The sequence below is a fragment of the Somniosus microcephalus genome, chromosome 2, assembly GCF_052327205.1.
Source record: "Somniosus microcephalus isolate GS21.2 chromosome 2, FLI_Smic_1.0, whole genome shotgun sequence".
Taxonomy (NCBI): Eukaryota; Metazoa; Chordata; class Chondrichthyes; order Squaliformes; family Somniosidae; genus Somniosus; species Somniosus microcephalus.
The window spans coordinates 171,441,268-171,460,050 of NC_140988.1; the positions used below are offsets into that span (position 1 = coordinate 171,441,268).

Sequence of the window (18,783 nt, forward strand, 5' to 3'; positions counted from 1 at the left end):
GAGATCCCCTCTCAATCTTCTAAACTCCAGCGAGTATAAGCCCAATCGACACAATCTCTCCTCATACGTCATTCCTGCCATCCCAGGTATCAGCCTGGTGAATCTTCGCTGCACTCCTTCCATGGCAAAAACATCCTTCCTCAGATAAGGCGACCAAAACTGCACACAATACTCAAGGTGCGGTCTCACCAAGGCCCTGTACAACTGTAGCAAGACATCCTTGTTCCTGTACTCGAACCCTCTTGCTACGAAGGCCAACATACCATTTGCTGCCTTAACCGCCTGCTGCAACTGCATGCTTACCTTCAGCGACTGGTGCACAAGAACACCCAGGTCTCTTTGCACTTCCCCTTCTCCCAATCTATTGCCATTCAAATAATAATCTGCCTTCCTGTTTTTGCCACCAAAGTGGATAACCTCACATTTATCCACATTATAGTGCATTTGCCATGTTTCTGCCCAATCACCCAACCTGTCCAAATCGTACTGGAGTTTCATGACATCCTCCTCACAGCATACCCTCCCACCCAGCTTTGTGTCGTCTGCAAATTTGGAGATATTACATCCAATTCCCTCGTCCAGATCATTAATATATATTGTGAACAGCTGGGGTCCTAGGACCGATCCTTGCGGTACCCCACTAGTCACTGCCTGCCACTCGGAAAACGACCCGTTTATTCCAACTCTTTGCTTTCTGTCCGCCAACCAGTTCTCTATCCAAGTCAATACCTTGCCCCCAATCCCATGTGCCTTAATTTTGCACACTAATCTCTTATGTGGGACCTTATCGAAAGCCTTCTGAAAGTCCAAATACACCACATCCACTGGTTCTCCCTTATCTATTTTACCAGTTACATCCTCAAAAAATTCCAGTAGATTAGTCAAGCATGATTTACCTTTTGTAAATCCATGTTGACTTTGTCCGATCCTGTCACTGCTTTCCAAGTGCTCTGCTATTACATCTTTTATAATGGACTCTAGCATTTTCCCCACTACCGATGTCAGGCTTACCGGTCTATAATTCCCCGCTTTTTCTCTACCACCTTTTTTGAATAGTGGGGTAACATTAGCTACCCTCCAATCCATGGGTACTGTTCCAGAGTCTATAGAGTTCTGGAAAATGACCAGCAATGCATCTACTATTTCTAGGGCCACTTCCTTAAGTACCCTGGGATGTAGATTATCAGGCCCATGGGATTTATCGGCCTTCAGTCCCATCAATTTTCCTAACACCATTTCCCTACAAATACTGATTTCTTTCAGTTCCACCCTTTCATCAGACCCTATGTTCCCCAGCATCTTTCGGAGGTTATTTGTGTCCTCCTTTGTGAAGACAGAACCAAAATATGTATTTAGTTGGTCTGCCATTTCTTTCTTCCCCATTATAAATTACCCTGATTCTGACTGCAAGGGACCTACGCTTGACTTCACCAATCTTTTTCTCTTCACATATCTATAAAAGCTTTTACAGTCAGTTTTTATGTTCCCTGTAAGCTTACTCTCATTCTATTTTCCCTTTCTTAATTAATCCCTTTGTCCTCCTTTGTTGAATCCTAAACTGCTCCCAATCCTCAGGATTATTGCTTTTTCTGGCCAATTTATATATCTTCTCCTTGGATCTTATGCTATCCCTAATTTCCCTTGTTAGCCACGGTTGAGTCACCTTTTTTGTTTTATTTTTATGCCAAACTGGGTGAACAAATTCTGTAGCTCATCCATTCGGTCTTTGAATGTTTGCCATTGCCTATCCACCGTCAACCCTTTGAGTGCCATTCCCCAATCAATCCTACCCAACTCGCTCCTCAGACCATCGTAGTTTCCTTTATTTAAATTGAGGACCCTAGTCTCTGAGTCAACTACTTCATTCTCCATCTTAATGAAGAATTCGACCATATTATGGTCGCTCCAACCCAAGGGACCTCGTACAACAAGATTGCTAATTAATCCTTTCTCGTTACATAATACCCAGTCTAAGATGGCCTGATCTCTGGTTGGTTCCTCGACATATTGGTCCAGGAAACCATCCCGTAAACACTCCAGGAATTCCTCCTCCACAGTATTGTTACTAATTTGGTTAGCCCAATCTATATGTAGATTAAAGTCACCCATGATGACTGCAGTGCCCTTATTGCACGCTTCTTTAATTTCCCTTTTAATGCCATCCCCAACCTCCGCCTTACTGTTTGGAGGTCTATATACCACTCCCACGAATGTTTTTTTCCCCTTAGTATTTCTCAATTCTACCCATACAGATTCCACATCATCAGAGCTAATATCCTTCATTACAATTGTGTTAATCCCTTCTTTAACTAGTAATGCTACCTCACCTCCCTTTCCTTTTTGCCTATCTATCCTGAATATCGAATACCCCTGGATGTTGAGTTCCCAGTCTTGGCCATCCTTGAGCCACGTTTCCGTAATCCCAACCAAATCATATTCGTTTACCTCTATTTGCGCAGCCAATTCATCCACCTTATTACAAATGCTCCTCGCATTAAGACACAAAGCCTTCAGGCTTGTTTTTTTAACGCTCTTAGACCTATTAGAATTATTATTTACTGTGGCCACGTTTGATTTAAACCCTTGATTTCTCTGACTGCCACTTTTGTTTTTCTCCTTCCTATCTTTTGCTTTTATCCTGGTTTCCCTTTCCTCTGTCTCCCTACCCCCTGCCATTTTAGTTTAAACCCTCCCCCACAGCACTAGCAAACACTCCCCCTCGGACATCGGTTCCAGCCCTGCCCAGGTGCAAACCGTCCGGTTCGAACTGGTCCCTCCTTCCCCCAGAACCGGTTCCAATGTCCCAGGAAATTGAATCCCTCCCCCTGGCACCATTCCTCTAGCCACGTATTCATCTGAAGTAACGTGGCACTGGTAGCAATCCTGAGATTACTACCTCTGAGGTCCTGTTTTTTAAATTACCTCCCAAGATACTATGATCACTGTTCCCTAAATGTTCCCCTAATGACACTTGACCACCTCATTCCCCAGAACGAGATCCAGCAATGCCTCCTTCCTCACTGGGCCGGAAACATACGGATCAAGAAAGTTCTCCTGAACACACTTCAGAAATTCTTGCCCCTCTCTGCCCTTTACACTATTACTATCCCAGTCTATATTAGGATAGTTGAAATCCCCCATTATTACTACTCTATAGTTCTTGCACCTCTCTAATTTCCCTGCAAATATGCTCCTCTATATCCTTCCCACTAGTTGGTGGCCTATAGAATACACCTAGTAGTGCAATTGTCTCTTAACTTTAACCAAATAGATTCTGTCATTGACCCCCCCCTCCAGGACATCCTCTCTCTCCAGCACCGTAATATTCTCCTTAATTAATACTGCCATCCCACCTCCTTTCTTTCCTTTCCTGAACACCTCATAACCAGGAATATTTAGTATTCAATTCTGCCTTTTTTGAGCCAGGTCTCCATTATCGCCACATCATATTCCCATGTGGCTATTTGCGCCTGCAGCTTACCAACCTTATTTGCACACATGCACTATAAACCTATCTCAGACCTTATTGTATTCTCTTAGTCTGACCCCACCTAATACCATACTATTTCTTACTCTAGTGCTATCTGTCTCTCCCAATCCTTTGTGCACCTTTTAATTCCCTTTCTAATGATACAGCCTGATGCCCACCCCCCTGACAAATTAGTTTAAACCCTCCCCAATTGCTCTAGCAAACCACCCCCCCCCCCCCCCCAACCCACTGCAAGGATATTGGTCCCGGCTCTGTTGGAGTGCAACCCATCAGGCCTGTACAGGTCCCACCTCCCCCAGAACCAGTCCAAATCAATCTACTCCTGCTGCCCCATGCTCTTCCCATAAAAACTATTTCAGGAGCACCAGTCACCCTTGCAAGGTCACTACAACCAGTAGGCACCACTGACATTTGTTGGTAGCGTCTTTCTGGGGTCAGGCAGCTACTGATCATTTTCCAGATCCCAAGAATCTAAAGCCCTCCCTCCTGCACCATCTCTTCAGCCACGCATTCATCTGCTCTATTCTCCTATTTCTATACTCACTAGTTTGTGGCACTGGGAGTAGTTCGTGGTGCCAGGAGTAATCCGGAGATTACTGCCTTTGAGGTTCTGCTTTTTAATCTCTTTCCTAACTCCCTAAAATCTGCCTGCAGGACCTCATCCCTCTTTCTATCTATGCCATTGATACCGATATGGACCACGACCTCTGGCTGTTCACCCTTCCCCTTCCCCCCCCCACCTCAGAATGTCCTGCAGCCGCTCAGTGACATCCTTGACCCTCGCACCAGGGAGGCAACATACCATTCTGGAATCACGTCTGCAGCGATTCCAGTGACATCAGTGATGGGGAGGTTCCATGTAAATACCAGAACAGCTCCATTCACTTGAGTATCCTCATTTTAGTTTGACCTGGAAAATGATCAGTAGCTGCTTGACCCCAGAAAGATGCTACCAACAAATGCCAGTGGTGCCTACTGGTGGGTGGGTTGGTAACCAGAGGACACAGATTTAAGATAATTGGCAATAAAAAGAGGGGTAATGAGGAGAAATTGTTTTACACAGTGACTTGTTATGATCTGGAATGCTGCTTGAAAGGGTGGTGGAAGCAGATTCAATAATAACTTTCAAAAAAGAACTGGGTATATATTTGCAAAGGAAAAAATTGCAGGGCTGTGGAGAAAGGGAGGGGGGACGGTACTAATTGGATAACTCTTTCAAACAGCTGGCACAGGCCGAATGGCCTTCTTCTGTGTTGTATAATTATATGAACTGAGCATGCAGCAATACTCCAGCCTGTTGAGAAGTTTCCGAGGGTGGACTGCTCTGGAGGCTGAAGAAATTGTGGGTCTTACCAAACTATTGCACAGATGTAAACTTATACAGACTGCCCCTGGTGACCTCCACTATTGAGATGATCTAGTCATTTATACAAAAATTAGCTACATTCATAAAAAAGTTAACCACCTTCGGTACGTTCTGCTTAGCATTTCCCACATCATCAAGTAATGATCATCCTGGTGACTTAACTGAAAAAGATTGCCTAGTTAGTGGGTACTTTTGTGTTGTGAATTGGAGTCAACCAGGAACTGAATTGGAATTTTGCAAGGTAAATGCAGATGATAGCGGCATACATTCTAGATTAGCTCATCCACCTAGAATTTAAGAAAAAACATAGGCCCAGATTTTGCGGTCAGTGGCGAAGGTACGGCGCTCGCCGTTCACCTCACTGACAGCTGCCCATAAAGTTTTCTCAGGGTTGGGTGCAGACTTGCTCAAATCCGGCATCTGATCCAGCGTGGCACCCTCTGCAGGGGATCTGTGGCATCTGTAAGCAGATGAAAAAACAGCGAGGCTCTTCCACCAAATCAGATTGAAGAATCCTCACTGAGACACGCAGAGTCTAAACCAGGAAGTGTAAGTTAGAATATTTAATTCAATGTAAAATCATGTACAGAAAGTAGAATAAAGATTGGGAAAGGTAGATGGGATTGAGAGAGATAAAAGAGAGAGACAGAAAAAGAAAAATGTTATTTTAATTTTTTTTAAATCACCAACACTAACTTCTGAAGGAATGTTACGCCACACTTGTAAAATTCAATTTTCTGGGCCAGAGAGGTTGTTTGGCAGTAATATTAATTATCACGCTGTTAAAAATTCACTTACTCCTGAATGCATCAGTGGGGGAATAGCAGGCAAGTACCCCAGGTTCATACCATTGCATGTCTTTCAATGCTGAGTCTATTGGCGAGGACTGTTATAGCGCACCCTGTGGAGGAGCGGGTTATCTCTGACAACTACTTCTGGATTTCTGGAAAGTTGCTGTCCGATTAACCCGTTTTATGGTGAATGCTGTTAGCCTCACCTTCATAATCCACGCAAAGTCCGGCCCATACTTTCCCCATCACCATCCAACTGTATCTTTAATATATATACGGTTTCTGCCCCGGTTAGGGAAACTATGCTAGGTGAAGTTGTATTCGAATTCCATTTTTAATTTAAAGACTCTATTTTCTGGGTAAAAGGCAGCTTCTTCAGAGTGTTGCTGAAACAGGCAATATCTGTAGAACCTGTTGGGCTATAACTGTTGACATATAAAATAGCCTTGAATAGTTCGAATCTTCTCCAGGATACATCTATACATTTATTCTTTTCTATACAAATAAATAATGTAGTTTATGTTTTGCTCTGAAATCATGCTGTGGAGCTTTTTTGTGTCTTGGTATGTTGAGCTACTAATACCGAACGTAAAACAAGAGGTGAAGGCCATGGAGGAGGTGATGTAATGGCCCTTCAGCTAAGTTTAAAAGCAAGACCATTGTACTGTGAGGTGGGAGATAAAGGAAGACACCTGGCGGGTTGAGCTGTAATGTGTATATCTTCTACGGCAAACATCCTTTGCAACCTCAGGTGTTGGTCGTATGTTTAACATTTCACTTTCCTCTGTCAGTTTCAATTACAGGATTGATCAGTGAACAATGTCAGGGAGTTCTCCCTGTGCTCTGGCCAACATTTATCCCTCATCCATCACATAAAAAATATCTGGTCATTATCTCATTGCTGTTCGTGGGACCTGGCTGTGGGAAAATTGGCTATTGCATCGCCCTACATTACAACAGTGACGGCAGTTCACAAGTACTTCATTAGCTGTAAAATGCTTTAGAGCGCTTAAGGTCATGAATGACACGATATAAATGCAAGTTCTTTATTAGAACAGGAAAGATCTGGCTTTTGTATTCTTCTAATTAACTGGTTCTTCTGCTAGGGGTTCAGTGGTGTCAGAGAGGTGTAGCATCAAGCACTTGAAAACATTTCAGTGCCATTGGTCAATGATTAATCCTGTAATTCAAACTGACAGAGGAAAGTGAAACAAATTGGTAGAATAACTCAAACAGCCTCTTTTGGTTCAGCTTCTGAGAGAAGGGAGAGGGGATGGTACAGATCAGAAGCATTTGAAGGGATACGTTTTAAAAGAAAACTAGAAATACATTTAAATGGGTAAATCTTGTGAACCACAATAACTGTAGTATAACATAAGACAAACTTAATTTGACACTGGAGTTATTAAAAATGAAAACTTCAGAAGAATGACCAAACGCAGCAAGGCATTTGATAGCTTTGAGTACCTGGAAAAGACTAATTGGTCCATCAAGTCTGTCCCATCCTGATGGTGCATGCACCATGATCCAACTACACCCCCACCCACCTCCCATCTCGCAATCTCCTAAGAAAAGCAACAAAAGAAAATAGGGAAAAACTTAAAAAACAAAACTTTGGGAAATTCCTCTCCAGCCTGGAGACAATCAAACAAGCTCTTGGAAACTGTGATAACTAATATCACCGAACCCAGTTAACCCACCCAACTTCTATAACTCAAAATGGTTTCCACATGCAGGAACTTGTCCAGCTCCCTTATGAAAACCTGCAGCGTATTCACACTCAATGTATGTACTAACAACCTATTGCAGATGTTGACAACTCTGCAAAAAGAAGTGCCTCATGGCATCTAACCCAACTTTGTGCCTTACTGATGCCCACAGTCCTCCCCCACTTAACCGGTCAATTTTTTAAAATTCGTTCCTGGGATGTGGGCGTCGCTGGTGAAGCCAGTATTTTTTGCCCATCCCTAATTGCCCTCGAGAAGGTGGCGGTGAGCCGCCTTGAACTGCTGCAGCCCTTGTGGTGAAGGTACTCCCACAGTGCCGTTAGGGAGGGAGTTCCAGGATTTTGACCCAGCGACGATGAAGGATCGGTGATATATTTCCAAGTCAGGATGATGTGCGACTTGGAGGGGAACTTGGAGGTGACGGATTCCCAAGCGCCTGCTGCCCTCATCTTTCTAGATGGTAGAGGTTGCGGGTTTGGGAGGTGCTGTCGAAGAAGCCTCGGCGAGTTGCTGCAGTGCATCTTGTAGATGGTACATACTGCAGCCATGGTACGCCGGCGGTGGAGGGAGTGAATGTTTAAGGTGGTAGAGGGGGTGCCAATCAAGTGGGCTGCTTTGTCCTGGATGGTGTTGAGCTTCTCGAGTGTTGATGGAGCTGCACTCATCCAGGCAAGTGGAGAGTATTCCATCACACTCCTGACTTGTGCCTTGTGATATTGAAAAGGCTTTGGGAAGTCAGGTGAGACACTCGCCGCAGAATACCCAGCCTCTGACCTGCTCTTGTAACCACAGTATTTGTGTGGCTGGTTCAGTTAAGTTTCTGGTCAATGATGCCACACTTGGTCAAATGCTGCCTTGATGTCAAGGGCAGTCACTCTCACCTCACCGCTAGAATTCAGCTCTTTTGTCCATGTTTGGACCAAGGCTGTAATAAGATCTGGAGCCGGGTGGTCCTGGCGGAACCCAAACGGAGCATCGGTGAGCGGGTTATTGGTGAGCAAGTGCCGCTCGATAGCACTGTCGACGACACCTTCCATCAATTTGCTGATTTGGACAAAATCTAATCTCTTCATTACTTTTTAGAGTCTTCAATCATATCCCCTTGAAATCTAGGCATTAAATCGAGTGTCTCCTTTTCCAGTGGCTCGATAACCTTGCCAAGTAGGCCTAGGTTAGGCACAGCATTCCAGATTCAGCCAAGCCACGGTCTCATACAAGAACTTTACTTCTAGTTTTATATTTAATTGTCCCATCTATATACCCGAACACCCTATTCGCAACAGCCTTGCGACACTGGTTCTGGGCCTTCAATGGTTTGTGAACTACAATCCACTCTGCAGCCTTAAGCGGGCAACCTAGTGCTCATCGTACTGGACTAGCAACCCAGAGGTTCGGAGTTCAAATCCTGTCATTGCAAGTAGTGAAATTCAATTCAGTAAATCTGTTGGCTAGCACCAGAAAAATTCCACGAAAGTTGCTGGATTGTTGTAACTACCCAACTGGCTCACTATGTCCTTCAAGGAATTGAACCTGCTACCCTTTCTCTATCTAGCCTGCATGCAACTCCAGTCCCGCACTACATGGTTGACTCTTAATGCCCTCAGGGCAACTAAAGATGATCAATACATTCTAGTTTGCTAGTGTCAACCACATCCCAAGAACCACTGGAAAAAAATAAATTACGAAAGTGATCATCATGGCTCGCAATCCGATCAGCTTTAAGAGCCTTAATTCTTGCAAGAACTATTTCTGCATCCACTTTACCTATTCATAAGAACATAAGAAATAGGAGCAGGAGTAGGCCATTTGGCCCTTCGAGCCTGCTCCGCCATTCAATACGATCATGGCTGATCTTCTACCTCATCTCCACTTTCCTGCACTATCCCCATATCCCTTAATTCCCTTAATATTCAAAAATCTATCGATCTCTGTTTTGAATATACTCAACGACTGAGCCTCCACAGCCCTCTGGGGTAGAGAATTCCAAAGATTCACCACCCTCTGAGTGAAGAAATTTTTCCTCATCTTAATCCTAAATGGCCGAACCCTTATTTTGAGATAATGATCCCTGGTTCTAGACCCCCCAGCCAGGGGAAACATCCTCCCTGCATCTACCCTGTCAAGTCCTGTAAGAATTTTGTATGTTTCAATGAGATCACCTCACATTCTTCTAAACTCTAGAGAATATAGGCCGAGTCTACTCAATCTCTCCTCATAGGACAATCCCCCATCCCAGGAACCAGTCTGGTGAACCTTCGTTGCACCGCCTTGAAGGCAATATATCCATCTTCAGATAAAGGAGACCAAAACTGTACACAATACTCCAGGTGTAGTCTCACCAGGGCCCTATATAATTGCAGTAAGACATCTTTACTCTTATACTCAAATCCTCTTGTATTAAAGGCCAACATGCCATTTGCTTTCCGAATTGCTTGCTGTACCTGCATGTTAACTTTCAGTGATTCATGTACAAGGACACCCAGGTCCCTCTGAACACCAACATTTCCCAATCTCTCACCATTTAAAAAACTCTGCTTTTCTAAATTTCCTACCAAAGTGGATAACTTCACATTTCTCCACGTTATATTCCATTTGCCATGTTCTTGCACACTCACTTAGCCTGTCTATATCCCCTTGAAGCCTCCTTGCATCCTCCTCACAACTTACATTCCCATCTAGCTTTGTATCATCAGCAAACTTGGATGTATTACATTTGGTTCCCTCATCCAAGTCATTGATGTAGATTGTGAATAGCTGAGGCCCAAGCACTGATCCTTGCAGTACCCCACTAGTTATAGCCTGCCAACCCGAAAATGATCCGTTTATTCCTACTCTGTCTGTTAACCAATCCTCAATCCATGCTAATATATTACCCCCATTCCATGAGCCCTAATTTTGTTTAATAACCTCTTGTATGCCACCTTATCGAATGCCTTCTGAAAATCCAAATACACCACATCCACTGGGTCCCCCTTATCCATTCTGCTAGTTACAACCTCAAAAACCTCTAATAGATTTGTCAAACACGATTTCCCTTTCATAAATCCATGTTGACTCTGCCCAATCCCATTATTATTTTTTAAGTGCCCTGTTACCATGTCCTTAATAATAGATTCTAGCATTTTCCCTACTACTGATGTCAGGCTAACTGGTCTGTAATTCCCCGTTTTCTCTCTCCCTCCTTTCTTAAATAGTGGGGTTACATTTGCCACCTTCCAATCCGCAGGAACCGTTCTAGAATCTATGGAATTTTGGAAAATGACAGCCAATACATCCACTATCTCTACAGCCAACTCTTTCAAAACCCTTGGATGTATTCAATGTTAACATGACCTCTATGTAACAGCATTGGTAACAGCAGTGTTCTGGACCGATGGACATTATGTGACATTCTGGACATTTTTACATGCCTCTGGTGGCGGTTATTGTGTTAACAGTTTGTATGCTGGAAAGGTCATTTGTTCCTTTCTTCCTGTGTGAGGTCATTTGACCTTTGTTCCTTTCTTCCTGTGAGGGGTCATTTGACCTTCCTACCTTTCTTCCTGTTGCCCCCAGGAAGCAGTTTTGCCAGGAAGAACCTGACTTGAGTAATGGAGAATCTGCTATGAGGTTCCATTTACAATCCAGTGTAATCTGATTTCATATGTTAGGCCAAGCGCAATATCTGTGAGTATCTTTGGTTCTTAGCATAATAGCAATGTTGTCAGAGTAATATTTTGATAATACTATGTTTATAAAAGGTTAATATTTAATAGTTACAGAAGTTAGTTCAAATGTTAGTTAGTTATACAATTAGTCCATTCTACTGTTGTAAATATGTTTATATCTTATGTAATATCGAATGTATAGTACTCAGTTTATGTACAAAACATACTTTGTCTTTGTTTACAGTTTCACAAATTTGTTCAAGTAAAAGCTTCAAAACAGCAACCGCTTCAGAAGAATTATTTTTGAATGAGTGTTTAACTTGCTGGCTAGCTAGATAGGAGCACGTCTAGCGCGGCCAGTGTGTACCATCTTCAGGAGTGACAACTGATGCAAAGTCATCATTTAAATTTCAGTCATGTCTTAAGACCCTACAGAATCCTTCAATGGGCTGAAATAGTTCTTGATGGCTCTCAAACATTGCTTTAAAAAAAAAAAGGCCTTGCTATCAGACACAACTATCCACTATTCTCTTTTCCAATGCTTGGCAAATCTGAAAGCAGATTTAGTTGCCCTCTACTAAATCCAATACCTATTGCAATTCTCAATAGAGAGGTTTACCTTATACCTGATGAAATAAACTAAATAGTGGGGGGGGAGGGTCCAGGTGAGTGGGAATTTAAAAAGTCAATGAGAAATGAGAAAACAATAGAGCAGGATAGAGATGGGGGAAATAATAACCAGAGTGTGACAGGAAGGGACAGAATGTTTAAAAATAAGAGTGCAACAGAAAATGGGGCCAAAACAAGGAGAAGTGGTAAAAAGACAAAGTTAAAAGCTCCACATCTGAATGCATGCAGCATTCGTAACAAGATAGAGGAGTTGACGGTACAAATGGGTATGATCTGATCGCCATTACAGAGACGTGGTTGCAAGGTGACCAGGGCTGGGAACTGAATATTCCAGGATATTTGACAATTCGGAAGGATAGACAGAAAGGAAAAGGAGGTGGGCTTTGTTGGTAAAGGATGGGGTCAGTGCACTGGTGAGAAGTGATATTGGCTTAGAAGGTCAAGATGTAGAATTGGTTTGGGTGGAAATAAAAAATAATAAAAGGGAAAAAGTCTCTGGTAGGCATAGTCTACAGGCCCCCGAACAGTAGCAATACTGTTGGACAGAGTATAAAAACAAATAATGGAGGCCTGTAAAAAGGTACGGTAATAATTATGGGTGATTTTAATCTCCATATTGATTGGACAAATCAATTGGCCATGGTAGCCTTGGGGAGGAGTTCATAGAGTGTATCCGGGATGGTTTCCTAGAACAGTATGTAATGGAACCAGCCAGCGAGCAGGCTATCTTGGATCTGGTGCAGTGTAATAAGACAAAATTAATAAATGATCTCATAGTAAAGGATTCTCTAGGAAAGAGTGATCATAACATGGTTGAATTTCAAATTCAGTTGGAGGGTGAGAAAGTTGTATCTCAAACCAATGTCCTGATCTTAAACAAAGGCAATTGGGCAGAACTGGCTAAAGTGGACTGGAAAAATAAATTAAAAGTTAAGACAGTTGAAATTTAGTGATGGACATTTAAGGAGATATTTTATAACTCTAAAAAATATATTCCAGTGAGAAAGAAAGATTTTAAGAGAAGGGAGCACGATCCGTGGCTAACTAAGGAAGTAAAGGATGGTATCAAATTGAAAACGAAGCCATACAATGTTGCCAAGATTGGTGGGAGGCCACAGAATTGGGAAATTTTTAAAAAACACCAAAGGATGACTAAAAACATAAAGAGAGAGATGAATTATGAGAGTAAACTGGCAAGAAATATTAAAACAAGGGCTTCTACAGGTATATAAAAAGGAAGAGAATAGCTAAAGTAAACGTTGGTCCCTTAGAGGAGGAGAATGGGGAATTAATAATGGGGAACGGGGAAATGGCAGAGACTCTGAACAAATATTTTGTATCCGTCTTCACAGTAGAAGATACGAACAACATCCCAATAATGGGTAATCAAGGGGCCACAGGGAGTGGGGAACTAAAGATAATCACTATCACTTGGGAAATAGTACTTGGTGAAATAATGGGACTAAAAGATGACAAGTCCCCTGGACCAGATGGCCTGCATCCCAGGGTCTTAAAAGAAGTGGCTGCAGAGATAGTGGATGCATTGGTTGCAATATACCAATATTCCCTGGACTCTGGAGAGGTCCCAACGGATTGGAAAACCGCAAATGTAACACCCCTATTTAAGAAAGGAGGGAGACAGAAAGCAGGAAACTATAGACCAGTTAGCCTAACATCTGTCGTTGGGAAAATGTTGAAGTCCTTCATTAAGGAAGCAGTAGCAGGGCATTTGAAAATCATAATGCAGTCAAGCAGAGACAGCATGGTTTTATGAAAGGGAAATCATGTTTAACAAATTTGCTGGAGTTCTTTGAGGATGTAATGAGCAGGGTGGATAAGGGTGAGCCAGTGGATGTGGTGTATTTGGATTTCCAGAAGATATTCGATAAGATGCCACATAAAAGGTTACTGCATAAGATAAGAGCTCACAGAGTTGGGGGTAATATATTAGCATGGATAGAGAATTGGCTAACTAACAGAAAGCAGAGAGTCGGGATAAACAGGTAATTTTCCGGTTGGAAAACGGTAACTAGTGGGGTGCCACAGGGATCGGTGCTGGGGCCTCAACTATTTACAATCTACATTAATGACTTGGATGAAGGGATCGAGTGTAATGTAGCCAAGTTTGCAGATGATACAAAGATGGGTGGGAAAGCAAGTTGTGCAGAGGACTCAAAGAATCTGCAAAGGGATATAGACAGGCTAAGTGAGTGGACAAACATTTGGCAGATGGAGTATAATGTGGGAAAGTGCGAGGTTATACACTTTGGCAGGAAAAATAAAAAAGCAAATTATTTTTTAAATGGAGAGCGATTACAAAAGGCTACAGTTCAGAGGGACCTGGTGGTCCTTGTGCATGAAACACAAAAAGTTAGCGTGCAGGTACAGCAATTAATCAAAAAGGGAAATGGAATGTTGGCCTTTATTGCAAAGGGGTTGGAGTATAAAAGCAGGGATGTCCTGCTACAACTGTACAGGGTATTGGTGAGATCACACCTTGAGTACTGCGTACAGTTTTGGTCTCCTTATTTAAGGAAGGATATACTTGCATTGGAGGCAGTTCAGAGATGATTCACAGGGTTGATTTCTGAGATGAGGGGGTTGACTTATGAAGAAAGGTTGAGCAGGTTGGGCCTATACTCATTGGAATTTAGAAGAATGAGAGGTGATCTTGTTGAAACATCTGAGATACTGAGTGGGCTCGACAAGGTAGCTGCAGAGAGGATGTTTCCCCTCGTGGGGAAATCTAGAACTCTGGGGCACAGTTTTAGAACAAAGGGTCGCCCTTTTAGAACTGAGAGGAGGAGGAATTTCTTCTCTCAGAGGGTCGTAAATCTGTGTAATTCTCTGCCCCAGAGAGCCGTGGAGGCTGGGTCATTAAATACATTTAAAGGTGGAGATAGACAGATTTTTACAAGATAAGGGAGTGAAGGGTTATGGGGAGCGGGCAGGGAAGTGGCTTTGAGCCCAAGATCAGCCATGATGTTATTGGAAGACGGAGCAGGCTCGAGGGGCCAAGTGGCCTATTCCTGCTCCTATTTCTTATGTTCTTATGAAATAGTTCCTCTTTAGTTTAATTTGTCTTTGAACATTATCATTTCGCCACTTTGATTTTGTTATCAAATAGATATGGTTAATATGGAACACAATTTCAAGTTAAACTACAACTGGCAGCTAGGTTCATTTGGTGTCATGCTCACTGCTGTGTCAATAAGTCGTGCATTCAAGCACCATCATAGAAACTGAACATATAATAGCATGTAATCAAGGCTGATATTTCAATACAGTACTGAGGGGGTGCTGCATTATGGGGATAGCATTTTTTTGGTGACATTAAATCAAAGCCCTGTCGACCTGTTTTCGTGGTCAAAGTTCATGATAAAGTTCCAATGACACTTGAGCAGGGAGTTCTCAAGTTGTTTTGGCCAGCATTCCTCGCCGAACTACCACCAAAACCAGATTAACTAGTCATCATATCAGTTGCTTTTGTGAAACCTTGCTGTGCACAAATTGGTTGGCATGTTTGCCTACATAATATTAATTAACTGTTGTGAAACATTTTGGAATACCCAGAGAGTGGTTTTACCTTCAAAGACAAGTTTTGGATTGATGTCAGAAAACACTCCTTGAGCCAATTAACAATTAATTACTCGAATGGGGTCATGAAGGCAAAAATCTGAATTATCCAAGCGGCAGGTAGATACTATGATGGGCAGGCTGTTGGTTTCCATGGAAGGATGAGCGAGGTGGACTGAATGGCCTTTTTCACCTATACTTGTTTTAGTGAAACAAAGGATAGGAACTAGCTGAGAATGGGGCTTATAAACCTACTGTAATTATAACTTACAAAAGCATATTGCATAACTAAAATACTAATTTATTTTCTTAGATAAATATAAAACACTTTCCCATACACCTTGGTCAAAAAGAAATAAGCATTTTGTCTTTCCTAGGTTTTTTAAGCACAGCCAACAAAAGTATTGGTGTATTGATCAGCTGAACAACATCTAAATAGTTTAGACATCTGACTTGCCCTAGAGAAATCACATTATCCATTTAAAACTGGTGCCACTCACTCAAGAACTAGTAGAGGTCCACTTTAAAATTCTCATCATGTCACCTTGGAATCTTGTCCTGACTCACTAAAAGGTGGGCACACGACTCAGCAAAATTACCAACCATCCTGACACACTATTGCAGAGACATTCATATAGATATATATTAAAATGCAACAAGGCAGTATTTCTAAACACCTGAATAGGGTAACCAATTATTTTTAAAAATAAAGGTTTTCCAAATAATAACTATAACATCCATACATCTTACCTTAAGCCACAACAGGGGCGAGTAATAAATCTCATTAGGGCCAGAAGGACTCGCAATGGTAGTAGAGTAAAGAGATATAAAAAGGCATCCAGGCAGAGAAAGAATCCAAAAAACATCAACTGAAAAAAAATAGAAAAAATTATAAAAGCACATAAAATATTTCACACAAAAAGTAACAGTACAAAAAATTGCTTGTATTGGAGGATACATTATAAAGTCTCAAATAAATACATGGATCATGTAATATGTTCTATTTATATTATACATTTTTTTAAAAAGGTTTAATTGTGCACAGGGTTCCTTTCTGGACTGGGTTCAGTGCATCTGAGGCAATGGAAGTATGTGTATACTGGAATGTTGATGCTTTCATCATTCTTCACAGAGGAAAAAAAAAGTTCCATAAACCGAACATGACATTTGGGGGAATGGAGGGAAGGAATAGGGAGAGTCAAATTCATACGCTGATTGACTTGGAAATGCAATTACTCATTAAGACAAATATGGAAGCCATTTTGCACGAAGATTCCTTAAATAGCTTTCTTTGACTGGAGTTAGAATATTGGATTCAATGTCAAATCAGGTCCAGAAAGTTAAATAAAAAGAGGGGAAGAAAGATTGGATTAAGAGAGAGAGAAAAAAAAACAGGAGAAAAAGTTTTTTTTTTTAATATAAAGTTTTCACTTTTTTAAATCTCCAACAATTAAAATCTGAAGGAATGAGACTCCACATTTGTAAAAGTTAATTGTCAATGCCAGAGAGGTTGTTTGGCAGTAATTAGGACTTATCACGCCATTAAATGGGTACACTGGAATGGAGAAGCCCAAATTTTTTCCGGCAAGTTTACTTCATATATAACAGGCAAGTACAGCAACTTCATGCCGTTCAATACATTTGAATGGTGAGTCAGACAGCGAAATACCGTTGGCACGCAGCTTTTGGAGGAGCAGGGTTTCTCGGACAGTAACTTCCTGATTTCCGTGATTAACTACGCAGGTGTGGTCGCCGGAAGCTGCTGTCCGATTTCCACATAAATAACAGCAAGCGATGTTAGCCTCACTGTTATTTCTACTGCAAAATCCGGGCCAATGGCTTGTCTTAACATTTATTTCAGTTGACACTTGCTCCCTCTAATGGACATCTTCAATATATACTGGAAACAAATTAGATAATGCTATTCATATCAAAGAACTCCACAACCAAAGACAATTTCAGATAAGGTATTCTGCTAAAGAACACAATTCCATGTATCATATATTAATGCTTTAAAATTCTTCACAATTCCTTCTACAGAGGGGATCGGCATACCTAAATTTAGAGCAAAATGATTTGATTTTATATTTTGGAAGCATGCTCTCATCGGCAGCTCATTGCACAAATCACCAAAATGACCAAAATCAATTTCTGCCCCTATCTGTGGTTCACTGTGTATCTGAATGTCTTTCTCTCTCTGCCATTTATTTCCTTTCTCCCATGTGTCTAGACTTCTCTCTTCCACACAACCTCTTCTTCCTTCCCTCTCTACACTGCTCTCTCCTGCCCCATTTCTCCCTCCCTCTACTGGGAAAGGGCACTAGGAACAGTCCTATTCAACCCCAAGCTAAGCTTTGAACCTCATATTCCCTCCATCACAAAGACCAGCTACTTCCAGAGTTGTGCACTGAGCTTGGTGAAGACAGAATCTGCTAAACAAAGTGGTGACAAGGGTAAGGGATATCTCAATGTGGCTGGAAAGGAATTTGGAAAGGGAATAGGAAGATCCAGTTATTGTGGTCCATGTTTGGGCACCAAGATTTAGTATTAAAGTAGAAACAAGGTACAGAGAGGACTGGGAGACAGATAGAGTGAGAAATAATACAGAATTAGGTGGGATCATAGAAAACACAAAGAGGTCTAAGTTAGGTTTGGAGTGCATGTGTGTAAATGCATGCCTTGCATTTAAAATTCTCATCCTTGTTTTCAAATCCCTCCATGGCCTCGCCCCTCCATATCTCTAATCTCCTCCAGCCGCACAACCCTCCAAGATAACTGCGTTCCTCTAATTCTGTCCTCTTGAGCATCCCCGATTTTAATCGTTCCACCACTGATGGCTGTGCCTTCAGCTGCCAAGGCCCTAAGCTCTGGAATTTCCTCCCTAAACCTCTCTTGCCTCCTTTGAGACACTCCTTAAAACCTACCTCTTTGACCAAGCTTTTGGTCATCTGCCCCAATATTTCCTTATGTGGCTTGGTGTCAAACTCTGTTTTAGAATGCTTCTGTGAAGCACCTTGGGACATTTTACTACATTAAAGGCGCTATATAAATACAAGTTGTTGTTAAAGTGTGGTTCATAAGATTGGTGAGCTGCAGGCGCAAATAGCCACATGGGAATATGATGTTGTGGTGATAACGGAGACCTAGCTCAAAAAAGGGAGGATTGGATGCTTAATCTTCCTGGGTACAAGGTATTCAGGAAAGAAAAAAACAAGGCGTAGCAGTTTTGATCAAGGAAAATGTTACAGTGCTAGAAATAGAGAATGTCTTAGAGGGGTCAAAGACAAAATCTATTTGGTTGGAGATAAGAAACAATAAAGGAGCTATTATGCTACTTGGTGTATTTTATAGGCCATTTAATAGTGGGAAGGGGACAGTAGCATAGTGGTTATGTTACTGGACTAATGATCCGGAGACAGGAGTTCAAATCCCACAATGCAGCTGGGGAATTTAAAAGCAGTTAATTAAATAATTGTAGGAAAAAAAAACTAGTACTACCAGATTGTCATAAAAATCTGTCAGGTCCACTAATGTGACTCCAGACCCTCAGCAATGT

At 41.9% G+C, this 18,783-nt stretch overlaps 1 protein-coding gene across 2 annotated transcripts in view; it reads right to left on the reverse strand.

Annotated features, from left to right (window-relative positions):
• Positions 1-18,783, reverse strand: part of tapt1b (transmembrane anterior posterior transformation 1b) — a 192,169-nt gene that overhangs the window by 120,886 nt on the left and 52,500 nt on the right. For both annotated transcript variants that reach the window (XM_085966535.1, XM_085966544.1), the window contains one exon: positions 15,978-16,096. In XM_085966535.1, the coding sequence (XP_085822661.1) occupies positions 15,978-16,096 (119 nt within the window). The remainder of the gene's footprint in view (positions 1-15,977; positions 16,097-18,783) is intronic.